Genomic DNA, 20,006 nt, shown 5'->3' on the forward strand with positions numbered 1-20,006 from the left:
CACCCTCCTGCAAATGAACTCCAAAATGAAACAGATCTGTCTCATTTCATACCAGCAGATTTAATACAAACTGAAAAGATGAGAGAATGTTTCTTTATAAAAAGAGAGCGAAAGTAAGAGCGAGAACGAGAAGGAAACAGGCCTTGGGGGAGATGGTGGTGTTGTCTGCTATTATGAGGCCAAGACATTGCAATGATATAATGTGGTCATAAAAAGAGGGACATGGGCCATTAGTTTAGTCCTGTGAGTGATACACACACACACACACACACACACACACACACACACACACACACACACACACAAGTGTGCTTTGTAAGTATGAGACAGAGAAGAAGATGGTTCACTTCAGAGGAAAATGAATTTAATCTGATAAAGTTATGCATAAAAGAATATGTTCTGCATTACAGAAGTCATGTTAAAAAAGGACCATTTTTAAATCCCAAACCCTCGATCATTAAAACTGTTACTGTTACCTCCCTGACATTAATTACTTTCCTTTAACATCATGTCCCAAAGTGTTTTATTCCTCTTATACAACAGAAATTTGCTCTGATAATAATTTATTAAAGAGTGAAATGTTGTAATCTATTTATACTTATATTTAATGTTGTGGAACATCACAAAACAAGTTTCATTTTGCCTCTCCTAACCCCCAGGGGTGGTACTTAATACACAGTGTTTACTATAAATGCCCATGTACCATGATGTACCATCACATAGACTCCTTTTCTCTTCTCATTATCTGTTTTTCTGGCCTCCAAAGCTGTGATAGACTCTGTTTTTTCTCGTCCATTGTCTTCCGTTTCTTTTTCCATCGTAACAACTGAATCCATTCCACTCTATGCTGAAGCTGTGAATTGCTAGCCTGAATTGCTATTATTAGCTTACACTTTGCGATGTCCAAGATAGCTAGGCTGTTGTATCATACTAGTGGCTTGCTACGCTCAAGCTTTGTGTTATCGGTGTTAATAAGGATAGAGGGTATGTTGTGAGCCTCCTCACCAACTAGGGAGCAGTATGGCTCAACAGAGGTGCAGGGGCAGTGTAGAAACACAATGTGAGATTGGAACACATCAACCTACTACAACTATGGGCAGGCCTCAGATTCTTCCTAGTGGTCCTGATCAGCTTTGGACAACATACTGAAGGTCAGGTACATTCGATAATTCACCAGGGTCACACAAGTTTGTATGTAAACTCCATGCTCAAGCGGGCCCACAGACAAGTAGACTCACTGCACTTGCCTGGTTAATACATCAGAATGCCAAACACACTGTCCAGGAGAGTATTGGTGCAGCTGATTTGGGAACAGTTTGGTCAGGCACAGGAGGACTTTGCTGCCAAACAAGGAGTCCACTCCCTGTTGAGTGTGGTTCTCCCTGACAAAGTCAAATGGCCCTCATGGTCAAGGACCTCTAGCCCACGACTGTCCTTGCGGCCTACTGTATGAGTTTACACCTCTTTCACTGATTCTGCACGTTTGCAGGGTTAGAGCTCTACTTGTGTTCCTGAGATGGTCAGCAAATCATGGTTCCTGCTGGACACCTAGGAGACTTCTTCACTAGGAGGACTTGACACAAATTAACTGAGAGGTGTTGACCTGTGGTTTTGGCCCCTTTGGAGCAGTGCACAGTTTGAAAACTGCAATGGTGCAGTCCAAGAAATGATCCTAAGCAGTAGAGCCCCTAGTACATGACAGATGCTTTGTGCATTGTCAGGTGGGAACTGTTCAAAAATTCACCAATTGGACTGGGTGAGCCGCCCAGTGCTTAAAGTGATAACCTTTTGCAGGGACTGTTGAATAAAGGTAAGTCCCTGTCTATGCTGTAGGTGTATGTGGTGGCCATTTCAACCCATCACGACACGGCACCTCATTGGAGGTTTGTAAGCTCATATCAGCACTTTTGAATGAGCTAGATGATTCTACCCATCACGTTCCCCCAGGAGTATGGGATCTCCCCCTCATGTTGTAGTCTCTCAAGTCCTCCATCTATGAAACCATTCAGAATGTTCATGTGAAATAGGTATCACTAAAAAAGACCTTTCTACTGGCAATCACCTCAGTAAGAAAGGTAGGCTCGGGGTAAGCTTGCCCTGCGTGCGTAGCTGGCCGGATGCATAAGGTCATGTCAGCCAAGTTTCTCAACCAGTCAATTTACCTTTATGCAGGTATAAAGGTTCCCTTCAGAGTCTGGTAGCTGCCACAGTACTAGTTAAACTGCACTACAGCTATGCCTTCATCAGACCAATTATTTATATGCCACAGTTTGAAGATGTGTAGTGTTATTCAGAGACTGAGAGTAGTCATCAACAAGGCCTACGAACAGGGTGGACACTTAGCCCCGAACGTGACATGCCATTCCAGGTGTAATGCTCCAAGAGATTTTTTGCTACAGCTATCTGGGCAAGACTGTGACACTTCTCCAGATTCTACAATGTCAAAATTGCTCTTAGTGGTGCGAGTGTAGTGATCACCTCCGAACAACTTTACCATCGGCCATAGGTGAGTCTGTTCTTCTTGACCTTGTGGTAGGGGATATCCAGGTGTTAAGCACCACCCCTGGTCTCGGGGTGTATAAATGGTTAACTATGTCCCATTTAAAAATATTTTTACACAAGCTTGGATTGTATAAAAATACCCTTTACTCTTTACCCTACCTCATTTGGCTACTAAAGCGTCCCATCATCCACCACCATCACTGATTTGTGAGACTGCTGAGCCGTAGACAGACAGACATACGCACACACACACACACACATATACTGGAGAACAACAATAAGCTATTACCCATACACTGCTGGAGACAAGAGGAAATGAGCAGATTACCAGTAAATGAAGCTCAAATGGATTCTCATGGCCTCCTCTCTTTGTCTATCATTCTTTCTCTGGGCCCCCACCTCCATTTTCTTTAAAACAGAAGTCAACATGGAGCTGTTCTATATTCATTTACACATGTATTGAGGATTCAGCAATTCCCCAAAGAAGGATGAATACCTGTAGCGCACACACACGTGCACACACACACGCACACGTACACACACACACACACGTACACGCACACGCACACACTCCACTGAGTTTAACTGCAGGACTCAATATTACCGCGTCCTGATTTTCTCTTTTCCACTTTCTCACCTTTCCTCAATTTCAAACTTCACTCAAGCCTCTACGTCTCTTTTTTTATGTTACATCATTAGTTTTTCGTCATCCTCTTTCCTTTTTTGATTTACTTCTCTGAAACCCTCTAGTGCTGTCACAGTGTGACATATGATCCACACCCTCCTTTTCTATACTGCCCTGGATCTGTCCATCTCCCTCCCTCTGTGCATGTTTCCTGTGTCCTCTTCCTCTTGTTCCCTGACCTTCATACATAATGAGTTACTCCCTGGCTCCGGAGAAAAAGAAAGGGGGATAAAAAGAAGGAAAACAAACTCTGATAATGCCATGGCTACTTGAGTAAAAGACTGAAGATGTGCATATTCATGTGAATTAAGTTGAGTTGAACCTATAACCTCTCCGTTTAACTACCACTTATTATTCAGTAATAAAAAGGTATGTAGTTTTGAATAGGAGGAATGTTAGTCTGGACATGCTGACAATCCTGGGAGTTTAAAGGGGTTGAATTCCCAAAACCTACTGGCAGATTTACCCTTTTCACCTCTCACATAATTCTCTATTTGTTTCACTGTAGTTGTCTAATACTAATCCACTAATCCATAGTAGGTACTGAATAATATGCAGTAAGATGAATAACTAAGGAAGCTGAAATGTTTAAGGGAGTAAAAGACTGAAAGATATTGTTGTGTGGCAGATGAGTACGAGGATATTGGGTTATATTTATAGTCAGAAACTTACTTTAATATTTACATAAGGAAAGTTATACATACTCAGACTTGGGTTACGCAACTATATACAGTAATTGATTTTATGGGTGTGCTATTCAGATCATGCAAAGTGTAGTTCATGCCTCCACGCTTGCCATATTTTTCTTCAGTAGAAACAACAGAGATTTTCAATCGTGAATAGACACCACCTCTAAACACAAGCTTTGCCTTTAAGCCAAAAAATAAAATAAAATCAGGGATAGAAAATGCTGACTCCTTTGTTATTAAATGTAAACAGTAAAATCAAGAGACATTTAAAAATGTAGGGAAAAAAAGATGATCTACAGTATGAACGAGAAGACAGCAAGCATAGAAATAGACATCTAATATGAGTAAGGTACTGACCAACATGCCTCATTGCCTGTTTTTGGTACTTTGGACAAAAATGACAGCATAAAGACTATTAAAACATAAATTTTTTTTTAAATGGTCAAACGACTTCTAAGTCTAGTTGTGTCCATGATGCACGGTTTTCATTGATTTTTTTTACTTTTAACACGTGTGTTTTGTTTTGGTTTTTCTCCTGTCTCCGCCCTTGTTACGTTATTGGTCATTTCCAAACGTCTCAGCTGTTTTGTGTTATCCCCTTGATTATGTTTAATATTTAAACCCCTCATGTTCAGTGCGAAGTATCGTTTCTGAGTTTTGCCGCCAGTGCGTTACAAAGCCTTGTTCATTGTTCATTATTTTCGTTTCATGGTTTTGATCCTGTTTTGTCCTTGTGTTTCGGATTCACGTTTAAGCCCAGTTTATGCCCGTTTGTCAATCGCCTGACCCCTCGCCGGTTTTGAGACCACGTTCTTTGCCCATCGACTCGGATTTATCTGCCTGCCTCTCTTTAATAAAAGGCTGAAACTGCACTTGCATCATCCTGATTATCCATTACAAGACAACATGTCAGAAAGGATAGTGTCTTTCTGTATTTTCTAGAAATATATTTGGATACCTAAACCTAGTAACTACAAAGTAAGGTAATAAATCAAACCTGATAAAACATTTGATTAAACACAGGATTAATCTCGTTCAAGAAAATCCTCCACAGAAATAAGTATTTACAGTGAGGACACATCAGCAGGAAAATTAACAGTTTACAGATCAACTTTCTGACTTTTGTAAGAAATAGTTAGCTACTACTACTGTATGTTTGTCAGCATATGAACATGTCTGGATTCTGCAGCTAGCACCTAACCTGGCATTTATTAGTCATCTAGTTGACTAGCATTAAAACACCATATCGCCATACTGTATGCACTCGTTTATTCTGAAGGTTTCATAAATGAGGCATATTAAATACAACAATTCGATTTCATCTTGCAGGTGTGAAAAGGCACAAACACGTACAGAAATAAAAATGGATTGGCTTGGTATCAGTATCAAACATGTTCCCAGCCCTAATTTGGAGTGTAGTTCATTTAATTCCTGCAAATTCTGTTTAAGTCTGTCTAACTAAACAATATGGCTTTATTATTATTTTATTACTTATTATTCATAAGCTTGTAAAATAGCACTTGATCCAGCATATTATATTATTTAGTATTTTACTGTTGTATTGCCTTTTAATGTTTAATTCAGTCCTCAAGACAAGCAACCAGAGTTAAGTGTAAAAGCATCCCATTAAAATGTAGTCAAAGCATGTAGTTAAATTTTCATCAGGATGCAGAGCGAAAGACAAAAGACAAATTCTAAGGGAAATAAAGCTCATCTCTGGTCCCTACAGAGTCATCAGTGAAGGCTGTTACATTGTGCATGCACACACATAAACACACACACACACACACACACACACACACACACACACACACACACACACACACACACACACACACACGGCATGCAGTATTACGACTATGAAACCAAGCTGCAATGTAATACACTTTTATAAGAGCGTTATTAATTTTACTTCTTGGCTGTTATTTACGTTCAATAAACACAGCAGATTATGTTCCTCTCACATTTCTACAGTTATTCCTCTCTTTGCAAAAACTACAAATAGGAGCTTATTTTTCACCTTACATTTTAGCAGACAGTAAGTTCACACAAATGCCTTTTAATAGAATAACATTGTGCACTGAAGGTGAAAAATGAGTGTGTCTGGTTACTTTGCCTAGGTTTTATTTCATACTATGACTGAGGTTGATTAACAGAAGACTAGTAAATATAAGGAAATAAAATAAAATTGTGAATAAACAATTAAGTAAATTACCCATTTTGAATGTATATATCACTGTTACTTTATGAAAGCTTATGTTCCATTTCATTTCTACTGACCGCCAGAGGTGGTGCTTTTCAGGACCTGGATGTCCATCACGTGTACGTGCAGGTCGAGAGTTTATATCAAGAAAGTCACCTGTGACCTGGGTGACGTGTGCCTTTTGCTCCGGTACTAAAGGTACGTTCACCCCGGAAACAACCTCTTGTTATCTTCTCGTGTGGTAAGCAGGTTTCAGGAGTGCAGGCCGTAGCCCGAAGTAGGGTTGGAGCTACGAACGTTCGTCCTCCAAAGACTGCGGTTAGCCTTTTTTGTGGATTATTTAACTTCAGATAGTGCGCTATCCAGCAAGAGGTAAGAGACTCTGCTAGCAACGCCGTGTAGGAGTGGGCACGCTCTAATTCGGCAAGCGGCAGTTTACTGTTTGTGATCAGTTCGGTGTTTCACGCCTTAACGCTGGTACAACACTAAATACTTGAGGTCGGGTTGGAATCCCCTCCCGTATTTTTCTGTTTATACGTATCATGGAGTTATTCCGCATGACTTTGGTTGTTTCATTTTTTGAAAACGTGCTGTTGTCAAACACCATCTGTTACTAGAGGATGGCCATGAGAGATATCCCTCTTGCCTGGGGGTTGATCACTTAAGAGAGGGATTGACGAAGATCGCATGCATGAACTGCAGCTCCATGAACTTAGCAGCACGGCCAGCCAGGCTGGCCCAGCTAGAGGGCAGGTTGGGCACTCAACCACATCCTACACAGGCCATGTCTCCCAGCTCTCATAAGCACCATAAGATGGATTCATGGGGGGCCCCTGGTAAGGAGAATTGCAGAAAGGTACATCCCCTAGCCCAGAAGGTAGACACCTTGGCTTCTGAGTTTGCACAGATTAAGTATCTCCTCCTTAATCTGCAACCACCCAGTGCACAGCCCACTAGTGGTCCCACTGCAGCTGCACAGCAGTCTCCTCCCAGGGTGCTGCCTCCAATACTGTCACCAACCTTTGAGACCCAGGAGGAGGATGCACTCTCCACTAGGGCCTCGAAGAGCCTAGTCATCGGGGGAGGTTATGACAAGGAGGGGGCAGGTGAGAGCTCCCATTCATCTCATCCCAATTCGCAGGGGACGAGCCACAGAACACTGAAGGGCTCAGAGACCAGTCGGACATCAGACAGGCCTGTGGTAAAAATGGTCTTGGCACGCCTGGGGTTAGATGCCGCACCTGTCCAGGTGACTCCTCAGAGCGCTTTTTTCAGGAAGACCTCTCAGTCCGCAGCTCTCTCTGTCCCACCCTCAACTCCATATATCGAGGAGCTGAGAGGTGCTGGGCAGACCCCAGGCATTTCTCTCATCTACCGACAGACTGTAGAGCACTAGCTAATATGCAGGATGCATCTGACCATGGCCTTGACTGCATGCCCAATATAGAGCCGGCTGTTGCTGCCCTTGTACCATCACATGATAAAGCACTTCGGCCTGATGCATGCTGCCCTCAGTCACAGTGCCATTTGACAGATGACTTCATTGTGAGAAGCTATGACACAGCAGCATGTATGGGACGTATTGGGAATTCCATGTCACACCTTATGCTGGCCCTGTCCCAGACATTGCAGGGTTCGGAGGTTGACCCTTCTGCCCAGGGCCTGAGTGACACCTCTTTGCAGGCATTTGCCTATATGACCAGTGAGATGGGGAAGCTAATGTCTTCGTTAACCCTTGCCCGACAGCAAATATGGCTGGCCCAGTCTTCACTTTTGGAACCCTGCAGGAGAGCCCTCTGCTCTCTTCCTGTTAGGGGAACTGTTCGGCCCGTCTGCACAGCAAGCCCCGGAGTGCAGACAACAGTTTGCTTGTCTGCGTCCTGAACACCCCGCTAGACAGAGACTCTCCAAGGCAACAAATACGGCTCAGTACATACCACAGCCGATTACCCAGCTGAGAGCACAACGCCCAGAGAGGTTTCATCAGCTAAACCCAACCCAGCCCCTTCGCTTTACACAGCGAGGCCAGATTTCGGGCCGTCACCCCTCCAGAAATTATAAGGGGTGAAGGGGTAGACAATGACTGTACCACTCTCACGGTCAGGTGGTTCACCAGCCAGCAGCTCAGATGCTGGAAAGCACTTACGTCAGACCCCTGGGTTGTATGAACTCTGTCACAGGGTTACAAAATTCAATTCAGAGGTCAACCGCCGAGGTTCCAGGGAGTCAAAATTACCTTAGTCAAGGACCCAAACAAGGCACTGGCCCTACTCCAGGAGGTCTGGGCTCTCCTGAAGAAGGGTGCCATCGAGCAATTAGACAGTGCTTTATAGAACAGGGGGCTTACCAGTTTTGTGTGCTCCTGTTCAGGATCTCACTGGTGCCAAGGGTCTTCCCCAGGTGTGTAGCAGCAGCACTGTCTCCATTACAGGACAGGGGGATGCAAATTTTCCCGTACCTGGACGACTGGTTGATCTGTTCCCAGTCAAGGGTAGATGCCCTCATAGAATCAGCATTGTCGGTCTCCCATGTTACCAAGCTAGGGCTTACAGTGAATTATGGAAAGTAAAAATAGTGTTTATAGGCATCCAGTTCGACTCACGTTTGATGATGGGTACCCCCTCTCAGTGGCGAGTCAACAACATCATCCAGCTCATCAGTCGCTTCAGAAGAGGCAGGGCTATGGTCCTCAAAGCACTTCTGAGACTGCTAGGTATGCTCACAGCAGCATCATCGGTGTTCCCTTTGGGCCTTCTGTCATTACGGCCTCTCCAGACCTGGTTGAATGACTTCGCCTTGCATCCCACTCAACATAGGCACAAGCTGTTCAGGTGACTTTGTTGAAACAAACATTTGATGGACATCCAGGTGCTGAAAGCACCACCTTTGGTGGTCATCCGAAATAAATTCGGATTCATTCGGTACATACGTAACCATCGTTTTAGAGGCAAACATTATTGTGGTTCCCTGTGCTTTTCTCTCTGTGGTATAGTTTTCTCTAATTTTGTTAAAAGTAGGCTGTTGTTTTTATAATCTGGAAGCAACGACTTACTGAGAGGAATATGTCGCACCTACAAGTAGCCTTTATATGTCTTTATGTTCTATCTATATCTATTACATACAGAAAAAGATTTTTCCACTTTTCTCAGCTTCAAAATGGCATGCTTTTCTCCCAGCTCTCTCACAGCTCTCTGGTCTTTATGTTGATTTATCCTTTTTAACAACAAATGCAGTCTTTACAGGCTCAAACCAAGAGTAGATATTCAGGGCTATTAATTTTTTTTAAATAATCAATTTAACAGGGCACACCTGGGCAACAAGAAACACCTATCAGTCATTTGTTCATATGGAGAAGTGGTGGCTTGGCAGTTAAGGCTCTGGGTTACTGATCGGAAGGTTGGGGATTCAATTCCCAGCACTGCCAGGCTCTGGGTTACTGATCGGAAGGTCAGGGGTTTAAGCCCCATCAATGCCAAGCTGCCACTGCTGGGCATGGCACTGCTGTATCATGGCTGACCCTGCGCTCTGACCCCAGCTTCCTGACATGCTGGGGTATGCGAAGAAAAGAATTTCACTGTGCATATGTATATGTGATTAATAGACTCATTATCATTGTGTTCCAATATTTTTGATCACTTGAAAAAATGGGTGTGCTCAAGCTTTTATTCTAAGCTGTTTAACAGAAAACAAGCTGAAATTCTGATCTGTCATCTCATATTCGTCTTTTGATCTCCAATCCAAATGTCTGTGTATAACGAAAAGAAAAGAATTGGCCTTGAAGTTCCAATACTTTCAGAGGTGACTGTATTAGGCGATAACAGTATCCTGCAACATACCCGGCTGCACCATGGGAGAAAGTCCCTGCCACTGTATCCACTTCTCTCCAGTGTCTTTTGTGCTGGAACCTGTTTTACCCGTGTTTGAGTCTGACACAATAGCTCTTCATTCTCTATTACCCTCAGTGCCCGTTCCGAGACACATCACGAAAAGCGAGCAGAGAGGTTTAAAATGAAATCCCAAGGTCTGTGGATGACCTATTTGGGAAAAAAACAACTGTTGAACGGACGCTTTGAGCAGACTGGAAAAAAAAAACAGGTTGTAGCATCTATGGTGGGCCGGTTAACTGAATAAGACCATTAAAATGGTATAAATCTCAGCTCATTTCTATAATTTAAATGATAAAAAAGCAGGTGGATAGATAATCTGATGAGCAGTGGAGGTTTTCCTCTCAATCAGGGACCCATATATAGCAACAATAAAAAATGAATTAAAAAAATGAATAAAAAACGATAAACCCTTTGAGCAAGTAGGCTTATTTATTTATTTATTCATTAATTTGTTCTATTTTTATATTATCAGCATGGAGTAAAAAAACTGTGAACTCTCTGTCTGTCTGACTCTCTCTCTCTGTTACCTGATACTAGGTGATGGTAAGACCAGTACAATACAAACAGTCAGTTTGCACTGGGGAGCGTTTCATTTACACTGCAAACGAGTAAAGAATAATGCATCGCCCATCTTCCAATTTATTGTGTGTGTGTGTGTGTGTGTGTGTGTGTGTGTGTGTGTGTGTGTGTGTGTGTGTGCGTGCGTGTTTGTGTACTCACACTCCTCCTCTTTAGGGTCAAGCTGTGTCACACTGATAGACAGACGGTCCACACGCTCTTGCAAGGAGTTGACTCGGAAGGAGAAGGCATGTGCTTCATTAAAGAGCTCCCCAAACAAGTCCTCTGCATATTTACCTACAGAGAGAACACACACACACACACACACACACACACACACACACACACACACACACACACACACACACTTAATTCAGGAATTCTGTAACTCTTTTACTCTTACTGACCTTTTAATACCAGACCATAATGGGGAGAAAAATAGCAAGATAAAAAAAAAACCTAGAAAAACAATTAAGGAGCAATACTGCAAGGAACTGCAATACAGATAATTAAAGTAATACTCTTCTCCAACCTAATTGTTGCAGCTATTAATATTCCTCTCAGGTCTTCAAAACCAGACCCAAATATACTAACACATACCAAATGAAACTCCAACAATGGATTTATATTTAGCCATCAGATGTTATTTCCTAATTAAATCATGAAGCGATCAGATCGGTCGATAAAAGTAAGCAATGGTACGTGCTGTCAGAGTCTGAGGATTAAAAAAAAAAAATCAGTCAGACAAACACAGTACTAATTGGGTTGAGCACAGTGTACATGAGCTCAAATATCAAATATCAAATATGCACTAATGGAGTGTCTGTATTGTAGTTAGCTCATGTCTGGAGATTTATACTCATGCTGTCTTTTCATGTTTTAAAAGCTGTCCCGTATAATTATGTATATCGGGAACACCCGACAAGACCTGCCGTTTTGGAGATCTGACCCATCACATTTTGGCCTTTGTCAAAGTCGCTCAAAAATCCTTACGCTTGCCCATTTTTCTTGCTTCCAACACAACACCTAGAAATGACTGTTCATTTGCTGCCTAATATATACACCATGACAGGTGCCACTGGAACGAGATAATCAATGCTATTCATGTCACCTGTCAGTGGTTTTAATGTTACGGCTGATAGACGTGGGCAGACGTGAGAATGAGTGGATCAATTCGCTGACAAATATACTACATTTACACAAGCAGAACTCGCAGGGAATGGTAAAAAGAAACAATACATTTCAGTAATAATTTACATTTTCTTTTTTTTTTCTTTTTTTAAAAAGTTAAATTAACACGTATTTTCAAACACTGGATTTAAATGGTTAAAAATTACACAAATAAAACAATTAAATCAAACTCTTTTCTTTTAAGTAAACTTTACTTCATTTTAATTCATTTCATGCAAGAGAGTTGAAATTAATTATGTAAATCAAAAAATGTAAAAATAAAATTAAAAAAAAAAAAAGTCCTTTCTTGCTCTTGTTTGAAAATGTCTGACTTCACAAATCATTTATCATCAATATTACTTGATGGCCAAGAACCAGTGCCTCCAGGATTTTGCGACTGCAGTAATTAAAAGCAAATTCAGAGGACCGTTCAATTTTTCAAAATTACTGCAGATTTTCTGTAGGTCTGGGCCAACACACGTCATGTGACTACATCACAACACGCATTCAGTCAAAGCCGGCTTAGATTCACGTGCGTTGAACGTGAGTACAGCTAAAATGTTTCATTTATCAACAAACATTACTGCGAAAAACTCAGTGAAATCCTGTACATACTGAATAACACCACATGCAAATCAAGGCGAAAAACCACTCCCCCACACGAGTAGGGGACCGTATTCATTTCAACTTTATATGACTTTATTGTACTTATTTCAACTCTACGCAACTGCATGATTTTCAACTTCATATATGAAGGAAATGTGAGCATCGGAACAGCAAGCTCATGGTCCTCTTCTGGCTGGAATATGTTGATAGTTTTAGGAGCACTTGCAAAGTAATAGTATAACCTAGTAATCTCTGTAAAATATACATATTGGGCTTTAGCCATATATTTAACTTAAAGTAGTCAAGTTATTCTAATAACTTTGTAAAAAAATTAATTGTATGTTTTTGTCATATTTTCCTGACTCACTCACTCAGCAGGCCAGTCAAGAAAACGCATTTTTGCTCACTGACTGATTTTTTTAAAAATCTAACTACCCTTAGAGAGAGAGAGATTAGGTTAGCTAAAGTGATGTCGTTTCATGTAGGTGTGTTGTTTCATGTGTGTCCTTGCTTCAAATATTATTGATATTTAACATTATTAATAATTTATGTTAAATGAAGAGGTGTGAGGATGTACTGTGGCATGACTGCATTTGTAGCGACACACTGGCCGTATTTATCTCTACTGTTACGTTGTTTATTTCCATGAATACGCATTCTGTACTTAGGTAGCTATCTATCGAACTGTGCCACAGCACCTCATTTGAAAAACTGGGCATTCCCCAAAACTCTAAATTACATCTCATGGACTTCTAATAAGAAGGATATATCTTTAAGACTCTACATAATCGACATAATTTACACACAAACCTTTCCCTCCATGCAGTGTGTGGTCAAATGGCTGGTTTGGCATATGTTCTGAAGCTAGCTCAAAGGAGATCTTGCACTAGACATGAGCTACCAGGGAAACCAAGTACCAATATCTTGAGAGAGCAGCATCCATTAACAACCAACAGGGATATACTTCTGTGAAAATGTTTTGCGGTATAAACACAAGGAGAAAGCAGTTGTTGAATTTCTTATTTTTGTAAAAACATATACTTTGTGTATGTTGAACCAAATTGACAATTTCATTTGAAATATTGCTTTGGTATAAAGTCTAGGTTGGTCAGGCTACATCACACCACCCTGTTGTTGATTCTTTTCCTATAATAGCAAGACCTCTAATGCGTTATTCCTTACATATTTAACAACAAATGGTTAACGTTGTGCGTAAATGAACTCTCAAATCTTGATAAATCATATTCACACTTACTGAGGCTGCTGAGCTGGCGTATAACGTTGGCGAGCGAGATGTTGGTGACACACTCCAGCTCGTTTTTAATACTACAGGGCAACGCCGTGTGGCACAAGTGCCTCGGCTCGATGCTCCTCTTTACCAGTGGCATCTTCCCTCACTCCACGATCACCTGCGACAGCCGTACCTAATAATAAATAAGAGAGGATTCATTCAATCAAATGAACTCATTTCTATAAGAAAATACACAAATGTAGCATTAGTACTATATATACACAACACTAATCTCATTTTGGATTAGGGAACAAACTAAATCATTGCACTCCGAGCCTACAGGACTCTAAATCAGCCAATGAGTCATTCATTTCCATTAAACACACCAAGTATCCTGAACCATTTCCTGGTCATTAAAAAGGCTCAAGAAGTGAGAGAGATAGAGAGACAGTGAGAATGAGCATGACCTACATATTGCAGATTCTGCACACACCCACACACAGCTGGTCCTAAAGAGTATTATCATGCCTTATGTGGCTAATCGCTCGCACTGAACCGGAGCAGTACACAGATAATTAGATTAAGTGTGAAATATTCAGTAATTTAGACTTAATTCCAAAGCGAACCTGGAGATAAGACTGCTGAGATCAATACTTATTGACCCCATCTACTGCAAACACACACACACACACACACACACACACACACACACACACACACACTCTCATATGAGGCTTCTAAACTCATCCAGTGGCAGCCATTTTCTCTGTCCCCAGCTCATCCTCTAACACATTTCAGTAACTTTATGATTATGAACAACATACCATCATGACTGAATCTGTGTAGACACATATGTGTGTGTGTGTATACGTGTGTGTGTGCGCGCGTGTATATATGTGTGTGTGTGTGTGTGTGTGTGTGTGTATACAGGTGCATCATCAGTAGGACTGCAGTGCAGAGACAAAGCACCATGTTAACAGCCACAATGGTATTGTTATCTAGATTGAAAGAGATGCATGCTGTTAGACTGAGACGGAAAAAAATAATTAAATTCAATTCAGTTTTATTTGTACAGCGCTTTTAACAATGGACATCGTCCCAAAGCAGCTTTACAGATATATATAAATTCAGGATATAGATTTTAAACGTCCCTAAAGAGCAAGCCAGAGCTGGTCTCAATATTAAGTATTGTGAATAAGAATTAGTACTGAAAAGGTGAGGGCACGTGGGGTCGTTGTGTATATCCACCTCGCAAGTTCCCATGCTGAACATGAATAAATGAATGCATAACACCTATTCAAGTCAAAATGGCCAATTTAAAATATTGACTGAATGTCAGACATGACTAAGAATTCTCAGGACTTCTCTTTGATTTGTAATTTATTTATTTTATTTTTTTTAGAACGTGGCACTGCAAATATTGTATGTAAATTACAGATGAGTTTTCTATATATTTTTAAATGCTTATTATAGGTGCATCTCAATCAGCTCCCTAGTTCAGTAGTCAGGGCACTGAGCAGGGAGTCGGCCATTTTAAGAGCTGTCTCAATCGCAAAATACGTCCAGTGCACTGGAACGTTCGCTCCCTAAAAAATCCCACAATGCACTGCAAAAAACAGGGAGTATCGATGCTTACTATGTTCCCTTACTGGAAATGACATCATATTTTATGGAACCTCTCAGCTCGAAATTTTTTTTTTTTTTAAAATAAGCCGGACAAACTCTCAGCCAACTTCATCTAAAAATGTAAGTAGCCAGTTATCGTTGTTGTAGCTCTCAAACGATTACTTACGTTAGCGATTTTTCACTTCATTTGACGTTCTATATAGAGTTTGTTTTAGTCTAATGACATTTGGTGTATAATGATTTTAAGAAATCGACTAGCTAGCCTACGATCCTGCTTGAGGTACCAAGACAGAAACGTGGGTGATTAAGTGAACAAATTTATGACATATAACGTCAGAAAGATGTTGGTCCTGCCTGTTGTTGATAAATGCCAATGGTGAGGTTTTACAACGCGAGTACGTAGTCATTGTCCCAATGATTGGAACAAATCAGTGTCCCAATGTGTAACACTGGTCCTTACCAGTGCCCAAACTCGGGTACACCATATATTGATTCACCACCTAAGGAGCTAGGGAACTGACTGAGACTATAGACATAGACATACAGACATATAGACATAGACTAACTGACTATGTTATCTATCTAGTGACTAATAAATTATTATTATTTTTTTTAAATGGCCTCTCAGTGTACGTTCAGGTCATTTAGGCCTAAGAGTAATAAGCAGAAGTGTTTAAAAATGATTTTTTGTGAACATAAAATAAAGGAAACATTACGTCTCTTATTTGCATGCGTGACATCAGGAGATTGAGGGTCATAAAGAGTACATATAAATAACAATTGAAGTAATATTACTGTCCCATAGTACTGCAAAAGAAAACATGCACACATACTCACCAGGCCATTGGGCAGTTGAAGACTATTTTTTGTCAATCTTCAACTGTCCAGTTTAGCCTGAGATTTCAGTTCATGGCTGAAAGGAGTGGAACACAATGTGCTCTTCACTGTTGAAGCCTCAAGGTTTGATGCACTGTGTGTTCTGAGATGTTTTTTTGCTCACCACGGTGGCTATTTGAGTCACAATAGCCTTCGAACCTCTCAAGTTGTTTCTGCCAGCAGAACTGCCGCTCACTGGATGTTTTCTGTTTTTCACACCATTCTTTGTAAAATCTAGAGACTGTCATGTGTGAAAATCCCAGGAGATTAGCAGTTTCTGGAACAGACAAGCCAGCTCGTCTGGTACCAACAACCGTGCCACAGCCGAAATCAGAATCTGATGCTTGACGTGAACGTCAGCTCTTGACATTATTTTATGCGTTGTGCTCAGATCAGAGAACTACATGATGGTATTACAGGGTTACAGATGTTCCTATTAAAGTGGCCAGTAAGTGTACACCTTCTCCTCTGCCTTCGCTCTTCCCCAAAACCTGATCTCTACATTCCTGCTGACTTGGCATGTGACCTTCAGCCCTTGTGTGAAAATTCGATTTACTCCTTGGCCTCCTTTAGCATGCGATAGCCACTCTGCCTTAAAGACGTGCGGCTGCGCTCAGGGTGACTAATCTATCCCAGAGCAGGACACGTTCCTCCACTTCTTCTCCTTCCCCCATCCGCCTCTTCCACTCGCTTATCTCCCTCCTCCTCTCCCTTGCTCCCTCTCCACGTATATTCACAAAAGAATATACGAATGCTTTAATGTTGCTCCCTCCCACATCATGCCCTGCTGAGCATTTCATCATTTTTATAGAGAGTGACTCACCGAACACTTTAAAACCACGGAAATATTAAAGCGAAACTATTATAAAAAAAAAAAGAAGAAGAAGAAAAGAAAGATAGACGAAAGACAAACTGCATTACACTCCTGTCTTTCTTCTCTGATTTTTTTTTTTTTTTTTTGGATAGACAGTGGGAAAAAGGAGAGAGAACGCCAAGCTGGAAGAAAAAAAACATGAGAGACAGAGGAAGGAGAGAGAGAGAGAGAGAGAGAGAGAGAGAGAGAGAGAGAGAGAGAGAGAGAGAAAGAGAGAGACGCTTGGCAGCAGTGCAGTAGAATCTAATTATGTAAAAACCAATGCAGCCCAGTCCAGAAGAGCAGAGACAAAGAAAACACACACACACACACACACACACACACACACACACACACACACACACACACACACACACACACTTTCTCAAAGGAGCGTTAGATTAATCTCAGTCCATTAATCTCAGTTCCTATAAAATGCACCACATTTTAAGAAATCCTAGCAATCCCCACTTTAGCGCCAAAGATCAATTAGAAGCTTAACCAGGTCCACAACACACACTTACACATATACACACACGTGTACACACAGCACTAAGTCACAATACTGTCGCGCTTGAATGTGGGTGAGTTTTTGACTATTATGAATATTAAAATATATAAAGCCACCTTTAAAAAGTGCATCTAACAAAAAGCACCAATACAACCTTTCCTGGGCAAAACATAAACCTGTCTTCATAAAGTGTATAAAAAATGTCGACATCCTAACAATACAGCTTCTTTTCCATATAATACCACAACTACTTAAAATCGTATTAAAATCATTTGTCATTTCATTTAATGAAGTATCCTCTTTTATACCGCAGTGCTTTTGAAATCTCGAACCCAATGAGTCAGATGGTGCTGAAGCCAAGCTGTGGCTGTGTGTGCGTGTGTGAGTGTGTGTGTGTGTGTGTGTGTGTATAGGTGGGGGGGGGTTTGGTCTTATTAACATCAAGAGAAAAAGAAAGAAATGAGAGGCCAAGTCATAATTGGTCTCACAGCTAGGCCTGTCACGATAACAGCATTTATTGGACGATATATTGTCCCAGAAATTACATTACATTACAGCATTTGGCAGACGGCCTTATCCAGAGCGACTTACAATCATCTCATTTTATTCAACTGAGCAGTTGAGGGTTAAGAGCCTTGTTCAAGGGCCCAACAGTGGGAGCTTGGCAGTGCTGGGATTTGAACTCAGAACCTTCTACTCAGAAGTCCAACATCTTAACTGCTGCGCTACCACATCCCATTTTTTTAATAAAATGGGATTAAAATGGGATAAAATAATTCCAATAAACCATATTATTGTCATTTTAGGACCATTTTATTCCACTGATGTAATGATAATATATTAGCATAATAATGCAAGTACACCCTTTCAATAAGCAATGAACTTTTAATTCTTAAGAATATTCAGACTCCGTAATACAATATCGTGAATTCTTTATGTTTAGTTATTCATTGTGCGTGTTTTAGTGTGTTGTTACAAAAAGAGTATACTCATGACGTGACATACTAGTCTACCTAGCGTGTTACTTAAGTTCGAATTCGCTTGTGCGCTCGCGTCATTTTGTGCAGAAGAGAGTTGTGTTTATGTTGTGTGTAAATGTCTGATTAATCTCATGTGTATAGGATGTGTTTGGGTGAGTTAATTAACCCGCTAGTAAAGTGCTTCAGTTCACCACTGTTCATTCACTGTTCAGCTTCAGCTCACGCAGTTTAAGTGGCTCAATCCCCGACATTACTGCCTACGACTGGATTATTTTCAACACTAGAACTACAGTATTCTTTCTAGAACAGTTTTCCTCTTCAAAAAACATTGTTAGTGCATTGTTAATATCTTGCGTGTCCTTTTTACAACAGTATGTTTTAATTAAAATTGGTGCTAGTGCTTGCTACACATCTTAAATTCGAATGCACCCAGTTTTTGCAATCGAATGTGCATTTTTATCATAAATTTGACAAATATTCAAAATTCGAATTTTAATTTGACAGCCCTCGAGCAGACGAGAGGACAGAAGCAGAACGAATGGCCAAAATGTTGGTGACATTCATTCTTATGTACACAAACACGCATGGAAACGCAATGGGTGACATCAAAGTCAGCAAAAATGATCGAGGTCACGTCCATATATCGTACGATCAGTCGATAATGTAATTATCATGATAGGCCTAATCACAGGTATTTCACAATATGAAATTTTATACAAGGAGTTATAAACGGTAGAACATATGTTTGGTAATAAATGAAAAATGTTCATGATTGGCAAACTGCTGTGGTATAAGAGGAACAAACCACTTCGGGGCATGCGGGTGTAACAAAATAACTTCAGGGTGGTTATGGTAACTCCACTTCAAGATGAGCTGTGAAATTCTGATCTCTCGTACGAGTTATAGCTAGAATAATTTGCAGATCATCATCACAGTTTCCTTTGAAGCATTTAAAACTGAAGATAGCTGATAACATGGGACAGGGGTGCTCATCTGTCTCCACTGCCTCAGACATTGCTGCTGCTGACTAAGCATCTGGTGTCTGAAGTGCAGATTTTTTTCAGCTGGAAACTGCTTTAATATAACTGAAATTGAATGATTGATTTGCACATGCTGCCTTTGAACTGGCTAAAAGTTTGCTCAGTAAAAGTGATGCACTGAATGCTTAGCCATGTACTTACAGTTGCAATCAAAGTTATTCAACCCCCATTGCAAATCAGGTTTCTTGACAAAATGTACAGACTTTCTGCTGTTTGCAATGAACAAATCAAACATAAGCAATTGAAATAGTTCAACAACACGAATGCTTCAAGTGGTTTCTCCAAATTCAACTGAAAATGCAACTTAGAATGATTTCTCCAGTTTCAAAATTATTCAACCCCGACATGGCAAACGAGATGCATATCTTCTGTCAGCGTTCCTGAGAAATTGTATCCCATTCCTCATGAGCAATTGCTTCCAGTTCAGTAATATTCTTGAGTTTGCCTGCTGCAACCGCCTTCTTCAAATCCCACCAGAGATTTTCTATGGGGTTCAAGTCAGGTGACTGTGATGACCCTGTAGACTCTTCCAAGACTTCTGCAACCAAGTTTTGGTGGAATTTTAGGTATGCTTGGGATAATTGTCCTG

At 40.8% G+C, this 20,006-nt stretch overlaps 1 protein-coding gene across 6 annotated transcripts in view; it reads right to left on the reverse strand.

Annotated features, from left to right (window-relative positions):
- The window catches only part of wasf1 (WASP family member 1), an 89,733-nt gene that overhangs the window by 35,579 nt on the left and 34,148 nt on the right, over nucleotides 1–20,006 (reverse strand). For all 6 annotated transcript variants that reach the window (XR_008398203.1, XM_047159730.2, XM_017462186.3 and 3 more), the window contains exons 2-3: nucleotides 13,556–13,724; nucleotides 10,687–10,821 (exon numbers count right to left, since the gene is read on the reverse strand). Coding sequence is in view for 5 of the 6 variants with exons in the window: in XM_047159730.2 (XP_047015686.1) it covers nucleotides 10,687–10,821; nucleotides 13,556–13,688 (268 nt within the window). In the remaining variant the exon portion in view is untranslated. The remainder of the gene's footprint in view (nucleotides 1–10,686; nucleotides 10,822–13,555; nucleotides 13,725–20,006) is intronic.

Source organism: Ictalurus punctatus, chromosome 2, assembly GCF_001660625.3.
Source record: "Ictalurus punctatus breed USDA103 chromosome 2, Coco_2.0, whole genome shotgun sequence".
Classification (NCBI taxonomy): domain Eukaryota; kingdom Metazoa; phylum Chordata; class Actinopteri; order Siluriformes; family Ictaluridae; genus Ictalurus; species Ictalurus punctatus.